The sequence below is a fragment of the Tachypleus tridentatus genome, chromosome 12, assembly GCF_004210375.1.
Source record: "Tachypleus tridentatus isolate NWPU-2018 chromosome 12, ASM421037v1, whole genome shotgun sequence".
In the NCBI taxonomy this organism is placed as follows: domain Eukaryota; kingdom Metazoa; phylum Arthropoda; class Merostomata; order Xiphosura; family Limulidae; genus Tachypleus; species Tachypleus tridentatus.
The window spans coordinates 98,106,736-98,130,922 of record NC_134836.1 but is presented as its reverse complement, the minus strand read 5'-3'; the positions used below and the strand labels follow the sequence as shown (position 1 = coordinate 98,130,922).

At 29.1% G+C, this 24,187-nt stretch overlaps 1 protein-coding gene and 1 long non-coding RNA gene across 11 annotated transcripts in view; one reads left to right on the top strand and one right to left on the bottom strand.

The window, feature by feature from the left end:
• The window catches only part of phtf (putative homeodomain transcription factor), a 53,722-nt gene that overhangs the window by 410 nt on the left and 29,125 nt on the right, over positions 1 to 24,187 (top strand). For 4 of the 10 annotated variants that reach the window (XM_076471193.1, XM_076471191.1, XM_076471192.1 and 1 more), the window contains exons 2-7: positions 1,542 to 1,653; positions 10,033 to 10,166; positions 13,735 to 13,791; positions 14,529 to 14,598; positions 21,698 to 21,794; positions 23,153 to 23,258. In XM_076471193.1, coding sequence (XP_076327308.1) covers positions 10,125 to 10,166; positions 13,735 to 13,791; positions 14,529 to 14,598; positions 21,698 to 21,794; positions 23,153 to 23,258 — 372 coding nt within the window. In that variant the 5' untranslated portion in view covers positions 1,542 to 1,653; positions 10,033 to 10,124. Of the gene's footprint in view, positions 1 to 1,541; positions 1,654 to 3,341; positions 3,457 to 10,032; positions 10,167 to 13,734; positions 13,792 to 14,528; positions 14,599 to 21,697; positions 21,795 to 23,152; positions 23,259 to 24,187 lie in introns of all 10 variants that reach the window. The other 6 variants (XM_076471197.1, XM_076471196.1, XM_076471195.1 and 3 more) reach the window with 3 other exon arrangements.
• On the bottom strand, positions 259 to 7,079 carry LOC143234115 (uncharacterized). The gene is made up of 2 exons (XR_013018519.1): positions 6,809 to 7,079; positions 259 to 3,561 (listed from the first exon to the last, which is right to left on the bottom strand). It is a non-coding gene; the product is annotated as an uncharacterized LOC143234115 (long non-coding RNA).

The following is a 24,187-nucleotide window of genomic DNA, read 5'->3' as shown; positions in this document are numbered from 1 at the left end:
TAGTGAAACTGAAAGGACTTTTCCGTGTTTATAATGTTGTATGTAACTTGTAACTATTTCTTCTATCAGTCAAAGAACTCACGTTTCGCCATTGTGTTGTTGTTGGTGAAGCTGAATTACAGCGCAATCAGCTGTTTCTCTTGTGTTTTGTTTGTATCTCTCTTAAAAGTTCGATGTATTTGTCATTGGAAATTACAATTCACTTCGAATTTAATTTGCCAACGTATATAAGTTAATAATTTACACAATTTTAACAGGTTTTTATACAATATAATTTATAAGGTATTTAACTACAAGTACAACTTTAGGTTTCAATTACAAAAGTACAGTTGTGCAACTACGCTAAGAAGTAAAATCTTTCGATTTCAAGTTCAACAAGAGTTAATAATCAAGTGGAAGATTGAGATGGTGATGAGTTTTGAAGCACGTGATTAAATTAAAACCTTATTAGCAAGATAATTAAAAGAGCCTTTTAAATATGTCATTTAAAACTACAAATTATCGAAGTACAAATCTGAAAATAAAATTGAAGGAATATTTGCATAGAATTAAGAAAATTATAATAAATCAAAAAAATGTTATAATAATAATATATGTTTGATATATGAATACACTATAAGTTTAATTTACACAATGTAGTAGTTACTTTTGAGTATTAGAATAAAGTTTAATCAGAACATCAGGTATACTTATATCTGTAACTTGTAAATGTACCTCATATTTCACTGTCATGAATATCATATACAGAATATTCATGTATGATGAAAGTTTAAGCATATGACAACAGAATATATGAACAATATTTTATATAGAAATTTTATTAAGAAGCATGACTGGTTTACTAAAACTTTTATAAACCCTAAAACATTTTGTACAAGGCTAGAAGTGATATGTTTAAAGACTGGTGGCGAGGTAGTCTAATAGTTATGCCATAGGATCTCATCTGGAATATTTAGACCCATGGCTTATATCCCTATGATGTTTGCACAAAATAACATGTATACTATAGGTATTAGAAAGATAGAATCATGTGACTTTTTTATACACTAATGATTGAGTAAAACAATTTAAATAATAAATCAGTACTCATTTAATAATAATCTGGCTAATTCTAGAAAATAGTAATTTCCAAATGATGAATCAGGTGTTAGTGTTGATACCTATAGTAAAATATCAAAAACTACTTAAGTAATTAAAAATATCCTTTTGATATTCAGTTTTTGTACATTAATAAAACATATTTTAATATTTTACATTGTAATTGAAAAAGTTACCAATATAAAAGTAATTATCACAAATATAACCTGATCCAGCATACAACAGTTCAGGAGATTTCCACATGATATAAATTTGGAAGAGTTCACAAGTTCAGTGTGTCATATACTAAAAGTACCTCATAATGTATGAAGGATAGAATTATTTTAATGTTTAAGTCAGAAGTGAGAATTTTTCTAATTCTAGGCATAAATTCTTAAGCCAAATTTATTGTTAAGAGGTGTGAATGCATAAAATGCTTTTTCTGATGATGTACACTGTTTCAGTTAATTCAAATTCTTGCTGGACAAACGTGTCCAACGTTTAGCTGTTTGAGCAGAAGAAGTAGTAGCCTGAATGAGTACCTTCTCCCAAACTGCTTGTCCTTGTCTATATCAAGTAAGCTATACTACATAATACATAAGATGTGAAGTATTATCAAACATTGAGTACTAATATATTTTGCTATTAACAACTTAAAGATGAAATATTTTTTAATATGGAAATATTTTAACAGAATTAGGCACTAGGAATAAAAATATGAGATAGGATGAAGTGGATTGCTAATGTATTTAGTGACAGAAATTGGTTGCATTAGATGTGAACATGCCAGACAAATGTAAATATAAATTTTAATGTAGATAAGGTCATCAGAGTAAGCAAAGTAAAAGACAATTAGACTACCAGGATAAGGTCATCAGAGTAAGTAAAGTAAAAGACAATTAGACTACCAGGTTAAGGTCATCAGGGTAAGCAAAGTAAAAGACAATTAGATGACCAGGATAAGGTCATCAGAGTAAGCAAAGTAAAAGACAATTAGACTACCAAGTCACTCCTTCAGTTTTCAACCAAATCTTAAAATCATCAACTCAACTATCAATATAATCTTCTATTTCAGTATACTGATTTAACAAACATTTAAGCTATGAAGTGTACACCACATGGTTACCAATGTTTCACATGCTGGCCTAGTCACTAATGCTGTATGTTTTCTTAAACAGTCTCTATATACATAGATTCAGCTCCTTCTAATATTTTGTTATTATCAGTAAATTTGAAGAAAAAAAATTATTTTGAAGAAGCCATCCAAGTAGTTAGCAGAAATAGTAAGAAATAAAGATCCTAAAATAGACTCTGAATCATGATTTTAGCCAGTGATCCACCCACCCATCTTTTTGACAGGCAGTTGTCTTTCAGGATTAATTAGTTAAACCTTAGTATATTTGTGTATAGCAAAGAAACTGAAAATATCTTTGTTCTATACTACTCAATGAAGTGATACTTGGAACATATTTTTTTTAACGTTCTGAATTCAGAGAAGAAATTTTTTTCAACCGCAGTAAACTGACACTTGGAATAAAATTATTTTAATATTCTACATTTGCAAAAGAATGCTTTGTATGTGAAGGTTTTTCTCCACTATGGTCAGAGGACACTTTTCAGTGCTGTTGTCACAAATGTAACCCACCTGTATTCAACTTCCTTGGTTGCAAACAGCGAGCAGCAGGTGTGTTTGCAAGGATAGTAATAATGAACGTACTATATGGTTAGCAATATTCACAGAAATGAATGCATAATCAAGATTATATCAGCAATAATATTTTACATAAAAATACATCCATATGAAGATCACTGTATCAGTCATTGTAATGCAATAAAAATATTGTGATACATTGTTAATATTGATGTATTGTTACAACACAGCTTGTGAAGCCACCCTGTGGGCTTCAACTTAAATACAAACAAAATACTACATAATTTTAAACATAAAAATAAACAATCCTGAACTTTATATAGCAATTCATTCTGCAATACATTTTTAAAAAAAGAAACTGTATATTTTCACTCTAATTTTACAAAATAACAGTAATACTTGTACAAAACATTGTTAAAAAGGCTTGTTATCTGTGTGAAAATCTTATTCACTAAACATTTTAGTCATTGTCTTTTTGGTTATAGTTTAAATAATTTAAGATGACTCAACTGAGACAGGAAAAAAATACATGCTTTGTTTACTCAGAAGTATTAATTGTTGATAATTTAAGGATATATATTAATTCAGCATGAACCATTTTATGTATATGCAGCTAACTTCTTTGACAGTTTTGGAGTGACCAGAACCAAGCTTTTCAGGGCTGGGGGTGTTTTTCTTACATAGCCCCCTGCAAAGGAGGTTGAACTGTCTTCTCATAAGTCACTCAGGTGTGTTGGAGTCTGAAAGTATATTTTCAGAGTTGCTAAACCATAGTCTGCTATCATAGTTTTCTCTTCCTCGTCTCCTCTCACCACTTGAGATCTTGGGAGATTCTGAATTTGTACACCAAATTATAAGCTATCAGAACCAAACTTTACACAAGTGGTTTAATACCATGGGTAATTTTCTAAATATATATTTTTTTTTAGGTAATGATTCAACATGGAGTAATTGTAGACATTATTGAAAATAATAGAGGAAATTTATTAGTCCATTTGGTACCTCTGTGAATAAAAAGGCCTTTTATCCCAGCATCTGAATGTAGGTTTTTTGTTACACTAGTATGTATAACATCTGTTATTCTGTTTGTTTTTCACACCTATGGTACAAAGACTTAATTTCTTTGATCATTGTGATATGTCTGTCACAGGGCATGAACACAATAAGAATTTATTTTCAACAGTTTTTTTAATTCTGGTTTTAAAACTGAATTCCAATATGGTGTAATTGTTTTCACTAAACTATCTTTGAGACCACCAAAAACCTTATAAAAAATACAGTTGTTTAAAATTGGAGTAGAAATATGAATTCATGTAATAAAGTTTTCTGTTGATTGTAGTAAGACTGAATGATTATATCCTTGGATAATCTTAGGCTTAAAATAATCCTTTTATTCTGGATAAAGTTAATTGAATTCTGGATAATTTATTTTGTGTATTAGGTTGTTATTGTTTAGGTTACACAAGGGATAACAATCTCAGTGACTGCTTTTTAATAGACAAACCTACAGTGTTAATATATTTTTCCATGTTATATTGTTCTAAATAGACTTAAAAATAAACTAATCTAATTATTTAAAATAATCAAAATGAGCTTGATTCTACTTGTTCTTTCATTATTTGTTTTACATTTATTGTTTATATGCGACTTAAATGAGAAATGTTGTTGTGTGAAACTACATATCAAAGAAGAGTCGTACATATTTTCATTAACCTATGATGCATTTTATTGATAGTGTGTAGTTCTATGTAATATAAAGATTCAGTGACATTTATATTAGTATTTTAAAATTAGGAAAATCCATAGTTAAATTATTAAAAAGAAGAAAAACAATTACAACCTCACAGTCAAGTCATTTGAATTTGTATATTTTAAAAACTACATATATATAATCTTTATGAAACCTCACCAGTTTTATACAATACAAATTTACTATAGCTTTTAAATTCTTATAAATTGAACCCACAATCTTTTTTCTATTTATTGGTATAGTACCAGTGAAGTACTTAGCTGACAGCTTTAGAATCCTATCAATAATTACACCTAAGTTAGAGATTTTCTTGTTTTTATTTATTTATTACTTTTGTACCTGCCATAATGGCTATCTTTGTTTCAACACAACTATCAATGTTTTACAAATTCTTTCTGAAATGTTTAACCTGTATGTTTAAGTTTACAAAAAAATTATTTCCTTATTTGTGCATGAATATAGTTTGTACATATAATAATAGGAGGGTATACATTTATGTTTTCTGTGTTAATGACATTGTATTTGAAATGCATAAATGGGTATGATAATTCATTTTGTTGTTTTTTTGTTTTTCTGTAAAGGTTAACGTGTGCTAATAGTTTAATATATTTTAGAATTAGCAGTGGGATGTGGAGAGCTACATTTTCAGTCTCATTTTGGTGAATGAAGGGGTCATTTGAACGAACTAAATGGCTTTCAGATACTTTGATCAGATACTCTTTTGTTGAAATTATATAGAGTTTGAACTTCAGTCTTGTATTTATTACAAGATTTCTACAGTTTCTTACTTTTGAGATAAAATATGGTGTGTTGCATTTTTTGTTTGTTGTTTATTGACTTCTATTTAGAACTTAAGGCAACCTAAAGGAATTACACTATGTAACACAAATTTTGTTCCTAGATAGTAAGTGTTATTTCTTAATTACTTATGTTGTAAAAGGTACAGAAAATGGTCACTATTCCCTTCAAACTTTATTTTTGTGACCTGGATAATGATATTTAGAAATTAGCCTATTTTCTATGTGAAAACAGACAAATTTTACACATTTTCATTTACATAAGACCTGAATAAAACAACATATGAATCAAGATTTACATGTATTTATACTAAAGTTATACAAAAATGAACAAAAATGTTTAGAAGTGAGTAGTTTTTTGAGATTTGCGACTGTAATGTAAATCACTTTCACGTATCAGCCCCCAAATATAGTCTCCCTTCATGTTTTCGTTATACGCTCTCAGGTTACAAAAGCAAAGTTTGAAGATAAAAATAGGTATTTCCCATTTACTTTACACATAAGCAATTGGAAAATAACACTTTCTGCACAGGAACAAGAAAAAGTAAAAATTTTGTTACATAGTGTTATTGAAACATTTGTAGTGTGTATCCATTGCAAAAAAGACTGTTGTAAGGCTGTCATGTTTAAAGTACAATGTTCCCACTTTGTGACTTCCCATAATCCATTTGACTTGTATTTTTTCATATGGAATATTGTAAGGAATACCCATTTCATTTTCTATCTGTTTGATATATGTAAAAGTAGAATGTGAAGTGCTACTGGAAGTCTAATTAGGTGAACCCATACCCTGTTGGACTTATTTCCAAATGGAGATCTTTTGGTATTTTGTATGCTGTTGCCTAGGGCACAGGGAGCTTAACCTGTGACTTTTACGTTTGTGAATTCTCAGTTGTTAATGAGAAATCACACTGCTTACCATAATTGGGGTACAACTTGTCTCTTTCTGGATGATCCTAGCATTTCAAATTGATCAATATTTCTTTATCCAATGTCATTAAGTACCAAGGATTGTCCGATACTGGAAATGCTAAATCTGTAATCTGAATATATTTATGATCTAAGTGTCAAAAAAGGCTATTAGGAAGCCTTCCAAAAAGTGATCAGTTTAAGATAGTATCACACTACCAATGAAATGGCAAACAATGTCTAAATAAAGTTCTGATATATGACTTTCTTCCATGAATTTATTTAGCTGTTGTTATCACATCACTTGCTGACTTGTTTATTCAAAATCATTTTAATATAATGTATTTATCCTTCTGTGTCAAATTTAGTGCAACACACACTTAACAATGTTTACAATTTTGTGGTTATTTGCTATCTCCTGAATATATATAATACTTTTAATAGGTTTAGTCTTGAAAGTACTAATGTTGTTAACTCATGCTATCAAATACATGCTCTTTGAACAGCTTAAAAATGTAAGTTCAGTAAATAAGAAGGATAAAAAATATTTCTAGTTTTGATAGTTGCATGGAATTTGCTTATAAACAGTTAAAAGCAAGAGATAAAGTATTTATTTTCACGTACCTTTGTTCTTAGAAAATAATTTTCATATAAGCACATTGTCTGCACTAAAAAACAAATGTTGATGTTGAATGCAGAGGTGGCATTTAAGTATTTCTTGTGGAATAATTACACACAGGTTTCAAGTTTTCAAAAGTATTGTCTGTGGTATGTGATAGCTGAACTTAAAATAGTAGCTTATCTTGGGGTAACAACATTCCAGTTTGACCTCATTGCTTCACAGAAATGAACTCATCAACACTGACAGCTCCAGGCAAGTGTGGGTATAGAGTCTCTCCAGTTTAAAGCCTTATGGCTATTTTAGCAGTGGCATGCATAGAAGAAGGCACACCTGCCAAGTATTATTCTTTTAGCTTAGTTTTTACAATGCTAAGAATGCATGTACTTGAACATGGTATGTGGAAATAACAACATGAAAAGTATAGTACCATGCTTATATATTTCAAAGACATGGCAGTCACATAACTTTTGTCTAGAGGTTATATATAAAATTAAGACTAAAATTATTTAAAACTTAAAAAATACATTTTTTAAATTAATGTTTTAAAAGTGAACTAGGATTTTACAGACTACATTAAAGATTTGTGTTGTAATTGAGATATTGTGTTGTAATTTTCCAGATAATTATTTTATGAAAAGCATTCTGCATTTTTTTTTACATATTTGAGTCTATTATTGAATACCTGATATATTATCATCCAGAAATATTGCTAGTATAAATAATGTTACTACTTCTTTAGCATTACTAACTTTTTTATTGAAAGGAGATTTGGTTTTGCACGAAATTACAAGACATAAGTCTAATTACAAGAGTAAGATTACTACTTTTATTTTTTAATTACCTTTAATTTGCATTTATTGCCCCTTTTTAATATTTTAGATGAGCTGTAACAAAAAATAAGTGGTTTTAACCACTATTACTAGCTATTCACTAAATAACTACACACTCTCTCTCTGTCCAGTGTAATACATAAGCTATCTTTGTTGACTTGACTTCACTAGATCCTTCATTCTTACTAAGTTTTTCTTCTTGCTTTTCACTATCATTAGTATTCTTTCTTGTCCTTGCACTTTTAACTACCAAATTCTGATGACACTGTCAGTTCACACTTTTTGTGTAATATTTGTTTCTGCTATCCATGCCCTCATTTTTTGAAGAGCTGGAGATTGTGGTGTGCACATTAACAATTTTAATTTTAAATACAGTATGTAGCTGTTCAATTTACTGTGAAGTGGTTTAGGCTGATTTTTTTGTTATTGTACATGCCAAAAATGCTTTATCACTGAATCATTTCTTTAGAAGTTAATTTGCATCAAACACTGGATCTCCATTGAAGATGTGCTTAGCTATCATCATTATCATTTTCATGTCTTCAGTCTACTCACCTTTCCCCAAGTCTTGATTTCTGTACATTATAAACTAGTAGTAGGACAAGATAAAAGTGAAAGCCCTAGCAAATTAAAATTATTCTCGAAATGCATTCTTTAGCTGCTGCCAATGAATATTGCCACAAAGTGTATTCCTGGTGTTACCTCAGACAGCTTTAGTCTGTCGTATATGAGTGATAATATGCAAGGTTGGTTAGAACAGACAAAACATTACAACTCACTTTACCTGTCATTGTGACTTACTTTGAAAGCCCACATAGATCATTATGATTTGTTACAGGCACAACATACATTTTCTCACATATCTCCTCATTGCAGTGGTACACACTACTGAGACATGTTTGTTTACTAAATGTGTATTTGTCAATCATTTTGAATTTGATGTATTTGCTCTTGAAATGATATTTTTGTTTTGTAGACATTGCATGTCTACTATGCAGAGTATAATTTAATTAACCACTGATTTTATTAACTGGAAAAAACAAACTTTTGTATAAACACAGGACTAGAAATAATTATGTAAATGCATAGATTTTGTGCAAACTTAAATTACAATCACAAAGAATAGGTTGCTACAACTACATGGTCAATGTAATATTAGTATAATACATTATTACAGGAAAACATGTTAAATAAGATTTACAATGTTCTAGTATTTGCAGTATGTCTTGTATTCATACTTTCATAAGTTTATCAGTGTATGGTTTTGGAATATTATTCCAAATGTTCTGTTACAACTCTTTATGATTCAGCCAAGAAGTTTTTGCTAAGTTATCATTGTCAGTTATCATACAATTACCATACATGTCCTTAGGTTAAAAAGATGAAATTAAGTTAAGCTAAAACTAACTTGAAAAATAAAGTTAATTTATGGCAATACATGGTTAGCATATAAAATTAAAAAAACTTGCATGATAAAGCATCACTTTACTGCACATTTTGTTCCTTTCAAAACAGAAAGCTAATTGTTGAAAATGATAATTTCTTCTCAGGATCCATATCTTCCCTGTAGCTCATCAATTACAAACAGATAAGTATCCATAAAATTCTCTGCTTTGTGTGAAAGCAATAAAACAGTCCTGTTTGCACAGGTAAAACAGGACAATATAATTAACCCATGAAACAGCAGACAAGTTCTTTGACTGGACTGGTTACAAAAAGTAATACATTTGGCTGTATTTTGCACACTACCTCAATCAGGTGTAGCATCTCCCAAAACTAGAACTTGAGAAATGTAATTAGTTTTTAGGTACAAAATATGCACTAAGGAGAAATAAGTTAAGTAACATTTTTATAGTTCTAGTGAAAGCTTTGACTTACACTGTATGATATATAGAAAATAATATTGAAAGTGAATTAATCTGGCTCAGAGTATATGTTTCAAGTCTTTTAATAGATTTTAAATGAAAGAGCTAGTGCCTTTGAAGTATAAAGTAGATCTATATAATGAAACAAGATAAAGTACTTTTTTTGTTTTGGGAAGTGTTCACTGAAAGTTCAATCAATGAATTATCAAGGAACAAGTAACACATGCTAGAAAATGTGAAAATATATGACTTGTTTACCTTAAGATAGGACATTACAGAACTTAGTTTACTCTGTTTAAATTATACAAAAAATAGATTATTAAATTTTTTTAACAGTATAAATTTTTATTTTACTTTGGTGAGTTATTAAGGAAGGTTCCTACAAAGTTTTAATTGCAAATTGATAAAACTGAAATTGGCATATTTGTTTCAGCATGTTATTTTTAATATTTTGTTTTGGAAATGACTGTTATTTTAATTATATAAATTTCGTGATTTTGGACATAATAAACACCTTTAAACACCTTTCAGGATCTTCAGCTTGTCTTGACACAGTAACTCCATCCACAGATCTTTCCTCTTGTTGTTGTTTTTCTCAAACTTGTGATGTAGATGTCCAGGATATGATGGAATTAGGAAAAGCACTAAATTGGTATCAAAAAAAGGTAGTGTATGCATATTTTCTATTTGAGTTCCATCAAAGAAATTCATATATAAGGATTGGATAAAGATTTTTATTGCTGCTTTAATGCAAATGGATTTATTTCTTGTTAACAGTCAAGCTAACACTTGGGCATGCATATTATATTTCATAACCCTTTTGCAATGGGTCACGGGTCAAAGGCCATGTTATCACATTTGTTGACTTGCATTAACATTTTGTTGAACTACTATTTTATGAATTTATGTCAATAAGTTTGGAATAAAATAGTATATTATAGTCCAAACTTTAATATAATGTATGAATTAATTTCTTTATTTAAATGTAAATATTAAAATTAGAATGTTGAAAATTAGACGTTTGTGTCTATAGTTTTATACAAATTAGGAACTCAAATTACTCATATTATTAAGCTAAAATATAAAATAAGAACCTTGTATCTTTTTTATTTTGCTGAGATATGTCTTATGTACTGTATCAAATATGGTGGTCCTGTTTACCTCTATTTTTGAAAGCGGTCTCTTGTATACTCTTACTTCAATATATGATGTGAATAACCAATCAACAGCTTAAAATCTCCCCAGGGTGGTTTTCTCAGCAATTTTAATCTTTGAAAAGGCTACCACATTATTTTAATCCAAGATATCAATGAGGTAGGTTGTGTCTTTAGTCTGCTCAAAAGTTTGCAGTTTCATGTTTTTTTTAAATCTAAATACATCTTAGCTATTAAGCTTAATATATTATAGTGGAATTATATGGTATCAGTGTAGTTATTAACAATATTTTTGGTTTTTCAATTGTATATATATATATATATATAAAACCTAATGATTGTTTGATGTCTTCCATGTGAAAAAATGTAAAACACTTAGAAACCTGTGTCCAGCAACAACAGAGTACAAAGGCTGTAGTAAGAAGAGATAATTGTTTGCTTTTCTTCTTAATTTATTATTCTATATCTTATGTAAAATAATTTATTTCTAAATAGTAATAATGTATAATAATGTATAATAATTGAAATGCGACTGTATGTTACAAAATACTAGTCCTTTAAAACACGGTCAAGACAGGGAAGATTAAAGGTAATTTATGTATTATTGGATACACAACATGCATGCACATGCACCACGTCAGTGCAAGTTATGTAATGTTAGCTTGGCATGACTGAAAGGTCAGCATAATAAAAAATAGTAAGTATATATGTAAATATATAACATTATGAAGCTTAAGCCACTTAGACTAAACATTTGTACTTTTTGTGTGATATGTAGTCATTCTAGCATGAAAAAGCATAATTTTTATTTCTTAATTTTTTATGATGGTTACAAGGTTGGTCAAATGAAAGACCCCACATAGTTATAGAAAGTAACATAAAATATAAAGTCTTACTGAAAACAACCATTTGAAATGTGTTTAGGAGGTTTTAGAGATTACAAAAATGATATTTGAGACTTTGGAGACAAGGAATTTTTTTTTTAATCTTAACATGAAACCTTAACATGAAATCACTCTTTGCACTCAGACTAGTAATGAAACAGACTCTTCATAAACAAATCTGTATTAAATATATTTAATTAAAAAATATGACTTTTATTATACAATATACCTGTAATCTTTACTAAAGGTCGACAGAATTTTGTGAAGATACACTGTAGTGCAAATACTTAATGTGTGTAAATGTGTAAATGAACTTGTGTATATTATACTGAACTTATCCTGAAAGGGTTAATCTCTAGAACCTGTTTTTAAAAGGACTAGACATCTCTGCTATGTTTTAGTTCAATATAGTATGTTCTCCCTTTTTGGCAGATGCATGTGAAAACAAACCTATAAAAATTCCTGATGTCCCAGAAGTATCATTTGTTAAAATGATGTCAGCATGGACTATGTGTGTGGTAGAGCCTGTAGCATAAATAATGATCCTGGCAAGAACAAAATATTTGATTGGAAACAAAATGGGAGGACAAGTGATTAGAGTATGAACATTAGCAGTGAACATCAGAAAAACTTTAAGCTCTGTTTGGAATACTCATGCCCTCATTACTTTGAACACCATATGTTTGTGCATGTAAGGGTACACTAACTATACCTTGGACTCTTGAAATGTTACTAAAGGTGATCAGAACATTCATATGTCTGGAAACAGCTTCCAAGGAACAAAATGTTCTTAGAATGTTTGGTTGTAATTGTTAGATTATTCTATATTGGATGTAAGTCATATTTTGCATCTTGAGATTAATCCATTCATTGTACTGAAAAGAAGTCTTCATTGTTACAAGAACATCCTAGAAGATGTTTAACATTGTAGCAACATTTTCTTCTCACTTCACATTCAAGATGAGTGTGCTTATCCAACTTGCAAGAGTCAGTACAAAGTTGTAGAGCATGATGATTCAGTCAGTCCCCCTTGTACTATGGTTTAACCAACCTTCATATCTTGGTGGCATTTAACCTTTTTGGGAGATAATTTTCTTAAAACAATACTTCAACATTTCTTTAATGTGTCCATCTTCAGGAATAAACTGGAAATCTCTGTTACTGGAAAATAGTGTAACATTTTTTTTGAAAACTTCCCAAACTTTACTACTACATTTTCCAAACTCATTTAGTGCATGAAGTTTTATCATGAATAAGCATCAGTGACCCCAACCCTTTTCTTTTTAGTCTTGTACATTTAGTTTTTTTACTTTATTTCATTAACAAAGTTATCAGAACATATGGTACAGCATTTGTATTTATTGGATTTATTCCTGTATTTCAATATAAACACAAGTTTTGATGGTTCAAAAGCCACTTGAAATAGCATAAAGAAACAAAAAAAAATTTAATGTATTTAGTTGAAATATTGGTTATTCTGCAAGAGATTCTAATACAGTGAAATGTAAGTAGCATGCTGATAGCCTTCATTTCTTTATTTTCACACACTAATCATCATGTAAATTTTCAAAGTTTCGTTTTATACTGACTTGTGTCTGAAGTTAAGGTTTCTCAAGGCTAGTTTATGATGAATGCAGCATGCTTGTGAATCTTTCCATTAAAGTTTTGAAAGGACAACTGTTTGAAAGATGAATAAATGGATATTGTTTCTGGCCACTTGATTATTCATTAAGTGAAATGTATTCGATATTTGAAGAGCTATCTGTACACAGGTTTTCTGAATATCACATTTAGTTTCAGAAAACAAATGGTAAATACAGAGTGGTCCAGAAAATATACACATGAGAGAAAAATCTGCTTTGTTATCAATTATTCAATGAGTATACAATCTAAAAGACAGTTGCTACAGTTCCAACAGTACTATGTGATGAAAAAACTGTCCCTCTGTGGTCAATTTATATGTCACTGTCTGTTCTTCACTCTAAGCCTGAAAGAGAAATAGTAATTTTTTTAAAATGTGTTTTATTTGGTTCACCCAGTACATGTAGGCATACAAAACAAATTGTTGAAATTTAGTTTATTGTATTGAATAATATTGATTTTATGGTGAGTTAGAAAAGAAAGTCAACTTGTTTATGTATGAAAATGATTTTTTTAACAAATATATATAAATAGGTGTATCATTATTTTTTAAGATTGGAGCATATGATAAACAACTGTGGGAAAAATCTGTTGAACAACGTATTCTTCGGGTAAGTTTTCCTTTATTAATTGGTTGGTAAATTAGATTGGATTTTTTTTTTTGGTAAATGTGGTATGGCTGAGAGTTAACCCAACAATAAATAATGCTCAATATTAAATATCTAAATACACACATTTGTATATAAAGTGAATGATGAAATTAGACTCCCATTAACTTTGTGACAAACAAACAAAGTAAAAGATTGAATAAGTGGCTCAAATATGTCTTTTTTTTTTTTCCTGAGATTAAACATTGTATGATATGATGGTGATAACTTAATTTTTAAATACCCATATAAAGCTGTTTTTTGTCTTACCTTATGTAAATAGTTATTAAACTAATTCTTTAAACCAAAACTTTGTGTTATTATAATGTAAGTGTTGGTGTCAGTAACAAACCATTGATACAACTTTTGTTCTTCAGTGCTTGTACTGCAGTACGTTAAACAGGAAGAAGACATTAAAAACAATTCAGACAACTAGGCCAAAAATAGTTACAAATAAAGCCAGAATGTTATGAGAATAATGACAGTTGTTTATTGATGCAAGAAAATTATTATTATTATTGATATTGTAAATAGAAAGTGTGATTTATAAGTAGTTCTACATAAAAAAAATCTAGTAGATATGAATAAATTAAATTATTCTATTTTTTTTTTAAGTACAAAAGTATGCCATCAACTTTATTTTTTTTACAAGCCATTTAGCTTCAAAACATATCAAAGTTGTCTTTTTATTTCATTCATAGGGAGTGAATGCTATACCCAAGAAGACAGCTAAAATCAAAGCAGATCTAATTGATGTTGACTTGGTTCGAGGTTTGTTTTAGACAAAATATGCTTTAAAATAATAAATTAAAGAGAACATATTACTTTATCCTGGAGGATTTAAAAAGAAATTCAGACACTTAGGCCAAAAGTAGTTACAAGTAAAACTAGAACATTGTGTATAATGTGAGAAACATTATATTTATCCTAGTAATAGATATTAGGAGAGGAAGAAATAATTTTTGACACCTCATTTATAATAAGAGTTAACAACACTGATCAAAAATGTTACATATGAAATGAAACCACTAATAAAAACACAAATTAGGAGCAGATAAGGATACTCAAGCCCACTACGTTCCACATTTAAAATTATCATTCACATCTACATCCAGTTTTGAAAAAACATGTATACACACATGCATTCATATATAATAATCATGTTTTAGCTGTCTTTGGTATTCATATAATGGTTATTTGTTAAGTGTTCATATGTTTAAAGTATGCATGTGCACTTGAAAGGTTGATAGGAAATGTTTTGTAGAATTATGAGTCAAATGTACTTGTATCACTATTTTGAGTAATTTCAAATTAGATTCTAGTAATAATATCAATGTATATTGTGTTAAGTCTCTTAACATGGACTTGGTTCCATGGACTGACCTCATAACCAATTTTTGCTTGTTATAGTGTTCATGCTGAAACTTTTAAATTAATATGCGTATCTTCATGAAATTTGCCATATTATCAGTAAACATTACAAGACTTTTGTATGTGTATTCTTTTATTAAGTTTTAAGATTTCTTTTTTTTTTCTCGTACCTTGTTTTCTTTTCAAATGTTGACTATCCAACATTTGTTGTCATTTTGATTTTTTTAGTATTAGAAATACTTTTATGCATCAGAAAATTTTCAAAATGTAAAGCAAAATTTTTATAATTTCCAGATTATTATCAAGCATATTTCTAGATAAAACTTTATATTTTATTTGTCGTTTTCACTATTGTATCTAAAGGTTGGGTTAATTTGACCAATCTCATAACCATCATAAAATTTAGAAATTAAATATTTTTCTTTTTTCATTCTAGAATGATTACAGATTATAACATAAAAGCACAACTGTTTAGTCTAAATAGCTTTAATTTTATTACATTAAACATCTATATATTTATTATTTTTATTATATTAACATTTTAGCAGTGCCTGGCTAATGTTATCATATCCAAGGATATGAAACTGGCATTTACAAAGTGATCTGTCTTGGCTATATTTTAGTGGACTAGTTTTTTTGTAAAATACAGTCTCATTTTAGTTATAATACATTATATATATATACACACATTATTACTATTTAGAAATATCTTATTAAATTTCTTTTTCTTTAGAACACAGAATAATAAATAAAGAAGTAAATATAGTAAATAGTTATCTCCTATAGTTATGAACTTTGTATGCATTTGCTGCTTGCTGTAGGCTGCTAAGCCTGATTATTTTCATATGTGGAGGATGTGAAGCAAAATAATTTTTTTTTAGGTTTTATATGTTCATTTTGAAATAACAAAAATAATGAACAAATATATCAGTTCAGAATACCACTGTTTGGGTTTAAAAATATATGAAATTTTGAGCTCACTAGTGTCTTACCGTAGAATCTAACATAAATACTTTGCAGAGGCTGAGAAAACCACTAATGGGACATTCTGAGCTCTCAGTTGGTTATACACAACACATCATTGGGTGAAGTAGGTGTACATAAGGAAGCATTTTGAGAAACTTAAGAAGCGAGTGGGGCCATCTTGGTTGATTCAATAAATATATTAATATTTCAGGAAATGGAAAAGATAAGAGGTTCTTATTTTACATTACAGCTTGTAAGTGTCAGTAAATTGAATATCTACTTCATAGACATTGTATTTGGACATCACATTTTGAACCAATGCTGTATTCAGCATACCATGCAACCCACAAAAATTGAAATTTTTAGTATTTCTTTTAATATTTAATTTTAAATTAAGAAATTAACTAATGTATAATACTAAAATTTTAATTTTAATCTCTAGTTTGATATCAAATGTATTAACTTACATTTATGAAATAGTAATTCATAAAATTTTAATGTGAGTCAACAAATGAGCTGATGTGGTCTTTAACCCTTGACCCATATTGGTGCTGTTAAAAGTGTGAGCTACATGACATGTAAGTATGGTTAAAAGTGAATTCAGAGTAATGTTGTATAACAAACATGTGAACACTACTAAAGTCACCATAAGAAAAATCTGGGAAATTGAGCAGTAGTAATCTGTGGATATATTTGTAATTGCATTTCTTCACCAAAGAAGTTATATAGTTCCCACAGAGACAGTCTTTACTTCTTTACTAGTTATCTGTTCAAAATTTCGTAGTTTTACTGTTCATTGATTTCAGTATAATTCCATGATTATTATCAGAATTATGGTGTGAACTTGAAATGTTAATGATGTTAAGTTTGCATCAAGCTCATTTTTTAAACTGATAGAACTATTTTAAATAGTGAAGATGCATTATTGTCTAGCAGTCTTAGAGCAGGCCAGACATTGTGGTTAATTTGAGAACTAGGTATTAACTTTCATGCTCTGGATATCCTTCACAGTGCATGACACAAACTTTTAGTGTCTTATATTTAAAATTTTAGTAAATTACTTTGTATTTATGTTATATCAATTAGTACAGCATAAAATCTTAGCTAATAATACATATTTTAATTCTATACAAGTTTTAAGTTCTTACTTTTCAAGGCAATATTTACAAAACTTGAATTTCTACTAGTGTGGCATATTTTCTCTGGTCATCTTGTCTTCTCTGTTTTATCTGTTACCCATTGAAAAAGTATGAAACTAAATATCAATTACTCATTGTAAAATTGTCAATGTTCAGACAAACTATAATTCTTATAGCCCTCAAATTTCTTTGATTACAGAACTACTGAATTAAATACCATATTCTACTGTCACACCAACTTATCACATCCCTCTTTCAAGATTTGTTAATAGTTCTGTTTTATGTTTAATTATATATATATAATTATAATATATATATTACCTATAAGCAATATAAAGTCAAGGCTCTTATATATCAGATTACATTTAATGTTGTGTTCTAAACAGATAAGTGGCAGTTTCACTCAGAGTACAACCTTTAATCCCTTTGGAAACTTAACAGCTAGCTTGGATAAATAGGTAATGATTCTGGTTACATAGTTAGAAAGCCAGAAAAATTTTAAAGAGTTAGAGGATATTATCTACTTTTGCATCTGAATAGTCTGTGTTTGTTGGTGCATTATTTAATTAAATAAAAAATTTAGTCCATTACTATCATTAGTATAAAAAATTAGGCTTATTTTTTTTCAACAATCAACATGAGAAAAATGAAAATTGAGTAACTACTTTATTATTATAAAACTAGCTAAAATGTAAAAATAAGGATAGTTTTTTAGGTTAGTTAAGTTTAGATTAGGTAAAATAAAAAGATAATGTTTTACGAGGCAAGCGTGTGTGCAGCACATAATAGCTCTTGGGTAATGTAATTTGGTAGCTGCATCTGGTCTAAATGATTTACAACTTACAATGGCACAGAATGTAATAAAACAATAAAATTTAATTATAAAAAGATGTATATTGTTATGAGCTTAAAGCTACTTCAGATAAACGAATGTAGTTTCATGTTACAATTTGAAGTCATTCTAGAATAATAAAAAAAAGTGCAAGTTAGATTTATTTACTTTATTTATGATGATTATGAAGTTAGTCAAATTGACCAATCCCATTTTAAAATGGGATAGAGAAAATAAATAAAATATAAATTTTTAGTGAAAAAAACGTTTTAAGTGTATTAGGAAGTTGTAGGGATTACACAAAGGAAATTCGATATTTTTAAGATGAGGAAAATTATTTTTAATCTTAATGTGAATATTACTTTGAATATGGGCTATTCAAAACAAATACTTAACATCTTCATGGACAAATTCTTATTGTAAAAATACTTACTAAAAAAATATAACTAAATGAAAGACTGCCCAATTTTGTGAAGATGTACACACTATATTGAAAATTAGAAGTATTAATTCTATATACTTTAAGCTAGTGCACAGTCAAATTGACTGAGCCCATGCTGAGAGAATTGAAACATGGAGCATGTGTTATTTATTGTTGGAGAGGGCATTGTGTGTGTGTTTAGTACTTGGTTTTGTTGCTTCTATTAAGCTAATGAAATTAATGAAAACTCTATAGTAAGGTAAACAATTAAACTGTTGATGAGGTTATAATTATGGGATGTTTTAATTTCATACATAAAGAAAAGAGTCAAATCATGAGAGAGAGGATTTTTGAAACTGTTCAGAATTGTTTTCTTCAACAACTGATCAGGAAACTTGCTAGGAATAATACTATTTTATATTTAATTGTTTACTTCCAGTAAAGAAATAGTCAAGAGGGTGGATATTGGGGAAATTAATCATTGCTCAATTTTGTTTGGTTTTTTTCCTGCACATGGAGATAAGAAATAATGTGATTTTCTTTTCTAATTTCAAAAGATCAGACTTTGGAAAGATGAGAAAGAATTATTTATTTTGAATTGGGTAATTATTAGTTGGAGGTACTCATCAAAAGTGGGAACAATTTTGAAGAATGAAAGCATGTTTTGACCTGATCATATTTACTCAAAGGTTTTGAAATAAGTTAAGGATTGAACTACTTGATTTATTTTTTATTTTTTTAAGTCCTTGAAAAATGAGCAGAAAATTAGAATTTCAATAATGTTATTCTTCATTTTGAAAGAGATTATAAAATTGTCCTACTAATGACACTATGCTAGTAATAACACCGTGTAACAAAATGTTCACATTTTATTGTTCCTGGGCAGAAAGTGTTATTTCCCAATTGCTTATGCCTAAAGTAAATGGAAAAGACCTATTTTTCTCTTCAAACTTTGCTTTTGTGACCTGAGGAGCGTATAACAAAAACATGATGGGAGACTATATTTGGGGGCTGATATGTGAAAGTGATTTACATTACAGTTGCAAATCTCAAAAAACTACTCACTTCTAAACATTTTTGTATAACTTTAGTATAAATACATGTAAATCTTGATTCATATGTTGTTTTATTTAGACCTTATGTAAATGAAAATGTGCAAATTTGCCCATTTTTACATAGAAAATAGGTTGATATCTGAATTTCATTATCCAGGTCACAGAAACAAAGTTTGAAGGGATTAATGACCATTTTCTTTACTTTTACAACAAAAGCAATTAAGGAATAACACATACTATCCAGGAACAAAATTTTGTGTTACATAGTGTTATAGGCCTGTTAGTTTTACGTTACTGGTGGGAAAAGTTTTCAAAATTTCAATAAAATATGCTTTGCAAAGTCTTTTTACAAAGATTAAGGTTTTGTTATACAGTCAGCAATGCTTCATTAAAGAAACATCTTGCCTTACTAATGTTTTGACATTTTTTGAAGTAGTTACTGCTTGTGTAGATGAGGGTACAGGTGTGTACGTGGTGTGTTTGGGTTTTCAGGAAGCATATGACAAGGTGTCACTTGAAAGACCTATAAAAACAATTATCTGTGTGTATGTGGGGGATAGATTGGTTCCTTGTCTAGAAAACTGGCAAAATGGAAGAAAGCAAATAGGTTGTCATAAATGTATTAAAACCACAAATGAGGTACCTTATGGCTCAGTGTTACAACCTTTTTTTTTTTCAATTTACATCAGTGATATAGAGGAAGGAATAATCAATAAATTATTTAAATTTGTGGATGGCAATAGCATATTTGATTTTACTAGCTTTGAGGAAGATTTTGCTTCTTTACAAAAGGATTTGGATTATTTGGTGAGTTGGGCAAATAAATGGCGAACCATGATTAATTATAATAAATGCAAGATAATGCATGTAAGATATTACAGTTAGAATTGTGAATATAATTTTCATTAAAATTATAGTGTTATGGGAAAAAAAAAGATCTTAGTATTTTGGTTGATCAGTCTTTTAGCCATCCAAGCAATATGTTGTTGCTAGTGGTTGGGCAAATACGGTTTTAGTATGTATTTACAAAAATATTGAAAACAAGTCTAAAGAGATCAAAATATCATTCTATAGGACATGGGTAAGGCCAAATTTTTAATATTGTGTTCAATCATTAAGCCCATGCTAAAAATGCTCCCTGAATTGTTTGAGTGTATTTAGGGGAGGGCTACTTGAATGAAAAGGGTGTCAATAAGGACAGTTAAAATCTGTTTTATCTTGACAAAAGAGAGTTAAAGGGGATCTGATGAAGATGTTTAACATTGCTGAGGGAATTTTTCAGTGCTTATGAATCATTTTTTTATACTTAATGGTGAGAATAATAAGACCAGAGGACACAATTGTAAACTTTGACAGGATAAGAGTTACTTTCAACTTTAAGTTGGTCTTTGAAATGGTTTGCCTTAAGCTGTAGTAGATACAGTTAATTTAAGCATGTGTAAGGAAAAGTTTAATTAGTATTTTAATGATAAAACCTGACTTTGGTTTGGTTTGTTTGAAGTTTTGCACAAAGCTACACAAGGGCTATCTGTACTAGCTGTTCCTAATTTTGCAGTGTAAGACTAGAGGTAAGGCAACTAGTCATCACCACCCACTGCTGACTCTTGGGCTACTATTTTACCAATGAATAGTGGGATTGACTCTCACATTATAACACCCCCACGGCTAAAAGGGCGAGAATGTTTGGTGTGACAGAGATTCGAACCCACAGCCCTCAGATTACAAATTGAGTGCCTTAATAATCTGGCTATGCTGGGCCTCCTGACTTTGAGTTTTGTAGTGTTTAGTTTGGTAGACTGAGACAGCCTAGATAGACTAGAAGTTTCTTTGTTGTGCATTAATATTAATTTTCTAGCATATGAGGTTTAAAAACTGACAAGTAATCAATTTGTAGTAATTTGTATGTTTTATAACTTAATGCATCATAATAGTTTTTTAAAATGATATACAGAATATCGTATCTACCAATTTTGATAGAGCATTAATCAATGTTAGAAATCCCTCGGAGATGTTTACAACTACTTAACAGTTGCAGTAAACTCATACACACATCCATATCATTTTCATATTAAACTCTGATTTCTAGGTTCTTACTTCCCAAAGGCTAAACCACAACACAGTTGGCTTGCAGCTACATCTTCTGGGATCTTAAGGTTGTTATTGTTCCCAGTATTTTTCAGATGGTGAGTTGTTGTTTTTTTCTTAGAGTAAATCTTTCAATATATACAACATAAAATATACATATTATAATATACTGTGTATTTTTTAGTCTTCATTCTATATGCACTACGTATTTGTAAAATTCTTATTCTGTACTCATATTTGATGTTTGATACCATATTTTTAGTCTACGAATTGCCAACTTGTGTTAAAATTAATTTATGAGAAATATCAGATGAGATAAAAAAAACAAAAAATTTGTAATTTGTGTTAATTAATTTTTAAGTATTTATGCTGAAGATCAGTTACAAAATTCTAATATGTTCACATTCTTTGTCCTTTCAGCAGTTCTAGGATTATTATTTTGTACCAAATGAGTCTGGAGCCTCTTTTATATAAACAATATAATTTCAACGATAGTCACATGACATCTCTTTCCGTACAGATTGAAGTATTTGGTTTAAAGCTTGTCACTGATCAGTATCACCAAAATAGCATATTTGCCATTTTTTGCAAGTCACATTTTTCTAGGGCTTGATTTTCACAAAACTAAAACAAATTAGTTTGCAGTTTGTCATAAATTAAAAATGGGGGTTGTGAAGGTGTTGGAGTTACTCTTCCAAAGATTTGTCCAAAATTTCATCATAAAAACCAGTAATTTTCACAGATTTCCAATACTGAAAAATGCTTCACAAAGTTGCTTGACTGACCTGTGTAAACCCTGTTTAAAATATTTATTTCCTAAAAAAAAAAAAAAATGGGCTGAATAATTTATTTTGTTTCATTGAAATTAATTAGTAAGTATTCAGCAAAAGTTCATAGAGTGGCCAGCAATGTTTACTAATTTTAATTCTGAAGAATGTGGACAGCTTTAGATTTTGACTTTTGCATGGATTCTCACCTATTGTATGATGCCATACTTTTGTCACCATAGCCCCAGCTATAGCTCCCCTTGAAAATTTATCAGTTTTGAGGAGGATAACATCTCTTTCCAACAAAAAATATGCATACATTCACATCATAAAAAATGTGTTCGAGATAAGAACATCCCTTCAAAAAACTAAAAGAATATGAATCAATGTGGAATTAGAACCATCAAGAAAGTGACGTTATCCTCCTCAAAACTGGTAAATTTTCAAGTTATGTTACCTGCAAAATACAAATGTCAAAATGTCATTCCAATACATGCTGTTCTACTGCAACTTTATATTGGCTATAGTTGTTGCATGACTTGCTGATTTGCATATTTAGTATGGGTTCAGTATAAAGTACTCAACTGTTCAAGTGCAAAATAACTTTCAAATACAGATTTTTTTTTTTTTTTGAAAACTTGACTATAAAAGAATCCTTGAAAACTTATTAATTTTGGTATTTTTTATAGGTGGAAGTTACAAACATGTCCCCTGGTGGTCACAGTTCTTTTAGTTCTCTATTTCCTGCAGATAATTGCAATCATTTTATACACTACTGGAGATAAAGAGTTCTCAGTGAGTACTTAATAACCACATTTGTGAGTAACTATTATATTACCCCCCTACAAAAAAGTTAAGAAAATTACTACATGTTAAGAATATTTTTATTCTGTAACTGTAGCTGTCCTTAAATAGATATTAAGTCTTTTAACCTTATTTGTCAAACCATGATTTCTAAATAGTTAATAAATACTGCATTGTGTGATGAGATTTTAATCACATTAGATGACTGGCCATTTTATGTAGAGGCCTTAAAATTGATTTCTGTTTCACATACCTTAGTATTATAGATAATTATATATCTTAGGATGAAATGAATATTACATTGCTGACTGAGTGATGAAATTTGAATGAAGTAATCACTATTTTTTTTTAACATGATTCCATTTCTTCAAATTAATCATTGAAAAATCTATCATAAATATTTTGCATGAAAATCAAATGCATCATCAGTACTTTATATTTAATAGCTGTTATGAACTACATAATCATCTGACAGAAAGCTGTAGCTAGTGAAAGGCTCACATTAATGACTGATTTAAAATTCTGGATCATTCATTTGATAATTAAGAAGTTTGTAATAAGGAAACAAACTGAAAAACAGGTATTGTAGTACAAACACAAAACAGTGACATTGTTTGTAATGAAGTGACATAAAATGTTTGTATATCAATAAGAATGATAGTTAATAATTACTTTGATTTATTTATCTACAAGAACTTCAAGCAATTTGAATTTTAGCAAAACCTTTTGAGTTATCAATACATAGCTCAATTTGAATGAATTACAATTCAGTGTTAATTCAACTATATATAATGATTTATATCCTATAAACCTATACAAATCCACATATATATATACATTCTGTATTAATATAGCATTATTCAAGACCACTATCAGATAAATGTTCATCTGTGTTGAAGTCATCCATGTTTTTGCAACTT